We start from the raw sequence: 2,131 nt of genomic DNA on the forward strand, positions 1-2,131 counted from the left end.
TTTTTTTTGGCCCTTTGGGCCCCCCCCTTTTGCAGCAACCCCCCGATGTTTTCACTTAAAAAAACCCCCCCCCCCCCCCAAAAACAGATAAAAAACCCCACATGAGTGATGTTTCCTATTTTTCAAAAGGAAGAAATGATACTTACGTATTCCCAGTCCTGTTGTGAAAACATCCCTTTTCTCTTGACTGTGAGAAAAAATTACATTCTTCTAGCTAACAACTTATGCAAACGCTGTTTCATGTTTAGTCCAGAAATACCCTTTTATATATCACACCTCGTTTTGAACTGGGTTTTATACTATTTCTGTTACTGTCTCGCTTTCAGATCTATGTGATCAGTTTGGCTGAACCCCGATTACCCTTGCAGCTGGATGATGCTGTTCGGCCAGAGGTAGAAGGAGAGGAGGTGAAAACTCTTCATCATTGATATATCTCTGAACTTGTTGTATTTGTACTTGAGCAAAAACTAGAAAGCATGATATAGTTTCTCTTCTCCATGCAGTGATACTTTTCTGAATGCATTTAATTTCCTTTATATTGTCCAGATTGTGTTGTGTTCCTTGAAACCTTCTCCATTTAGTAACACTTCCTGAGGTGCGATAGAGCTAAATACGCTGCAGACAACATCCCATTATACCAGTTAGAGATGTAGGAGCTTTTTGTGAAATAGAAACATCATATGTTGTATTCCAGGTCCTTAGCAGTCTTTGAGTCTGGTTGCTGCTTTATGTCCATTGGGAAAGGTCATCCCTTAAATTCTTGTTCACATTGGGAATAAAGAATTAGGTTTGGATTGCTGTACTGTAGCTCCAGAATAATACTTGAAGTCATTCTACTAAAAATGAAATAACCTTTGGCTTTTAATGAGAGTCTTTTATTCTGTTTAGGATGTTTCTTTTCAGGCATCTGTGTTAATTATATTTCCTTTACTCTACTCTTTAGGATGGAAGAGCTACTGTAAACCAGGATACAAGATTGGACAACAGAGTCATTGATTTGAGGGTAAGGAATACACTGTGTTGTATGGTAAACTAAAGCTTTTTAGAGCTGTGAAAACTCCTGGGTTTGAGTTTGATTGTTCTGAGCTTGTTTTAACTGTTCATTTATAAATAACACTGAGGAAAGAAACCACTGTTATATATATGCACTTGCATTGAACTCCTGCTAAGACAAAAGTATCTCCTGATAGGAAAACGTTCACATTTTAAAGTATTCATGTCCAGCTGACAAAATTCCAGTAAGGAGCAGGTTATGAATGCACAGATTGGGGATTCTAGATGACATTATAAGGAGTCAAAGGATTTGGGAGTAAGTCAGAGTAACTTGTAATTTAAGTTCTTAGTTAAGGTTTCATTTCAAGCCTCTGGAGTGGGAAATTTATGGGAGATATTTCTTTGGTTGCTTATGTCTAAGAAGTGTAGGTTACTCTTAATGGGATTTTTGGCACCAAATAACAGCATCCTCAGTACCATTTTCCCAGAACTTACAATAATACAAACTCAAATGCAAGGCTTTCCTTTAAAGAGGATGTGGGTTTTTGCTTACTGTCAGTCCAAGAAAAAATGGTTAGTTGCTTTTGGAGGTTTAGAGACAAATGCCCTCTTTTTACACCTGACTGTGGTGCTGTACAACTAATATTACACTATTTAACTACTGTAGGGAAACATTGTAGGTGCCTAAATCCTCACTGTTTTTCAGAACCCTTTCTCAATCCCATAGGCACCTAAATTCCATAAAGCCCTAAGTTTTTACCAGTGAAGTTCCCTAAGCATCTGAAGTTCTGGTCCTGCACATGCCTAGAACTGCCTGCATCTTGTCAGAATTGAGCAGGATGGTATGTCTCATAGCCAAGCCTGATAGACTCGGGGTTTTATAGTTTCATAATTTGTAGGGTCAGAAGGGACCTGAGCAGATTATTGAGTCCGACCCCCTACCATGGCAGGAAAGAGTACTGGGGTCAAACGACCCCAGCAAGGTGGTCATCCAGCCTCCTCTTAAAGACCCCCAGGGTAGGAGCCAGCACCACTTCTCTTGGAAGTTGGTTCCAGATCCTAGCCACCCTGACCATGAAGTAGCACCTTCTGATGTCTAATCTGAATTTACCCTCTGCCAGCTTGTGACCGTTATTTC

At 39.7% G+C, this 2,131-nt stretch overlaps 1 protein-coding gene across 1 annotated transcript in view; it reads left to right on the top strand.

The window, feature by feature from the left end:
* Nucleotides 1-2,131, top strand: part of DARS (aspartyl-tRNA synthetase) — a 122,733-nt gene that overhangs the window by 69,241 nt on the left and 51,361 nt on the right. Inside the window, exons 6-7 of the mRNA XM_019522477.1 lie at nt 327-407; nt 944-1,003. Of these exons, the coding sequence (XP_019378022.1) occupies nt 327-407; nt 944-1,003 (141 nt within the window). The remainder of the gene's footprint in view (nt 1-326; nt 408-943; nt 1,004-2,131) is intronic.

The sequence above is a fragment of the Gavialis gangeticus genome, unplaced genomic scaffold (genome assembly GCF_001723915.1).
Source record: "Gavialis gangeticus isolate Ggan-Ray unplaced genomic scaffold, GavGan_comp1, whole genome shotgun sequence".
Lineage (NCBI taxonomy): Eukaryota > Metazoa > Chordata > Crocodylia > Gavialidae > Gavialis > Gavialis gangeticus.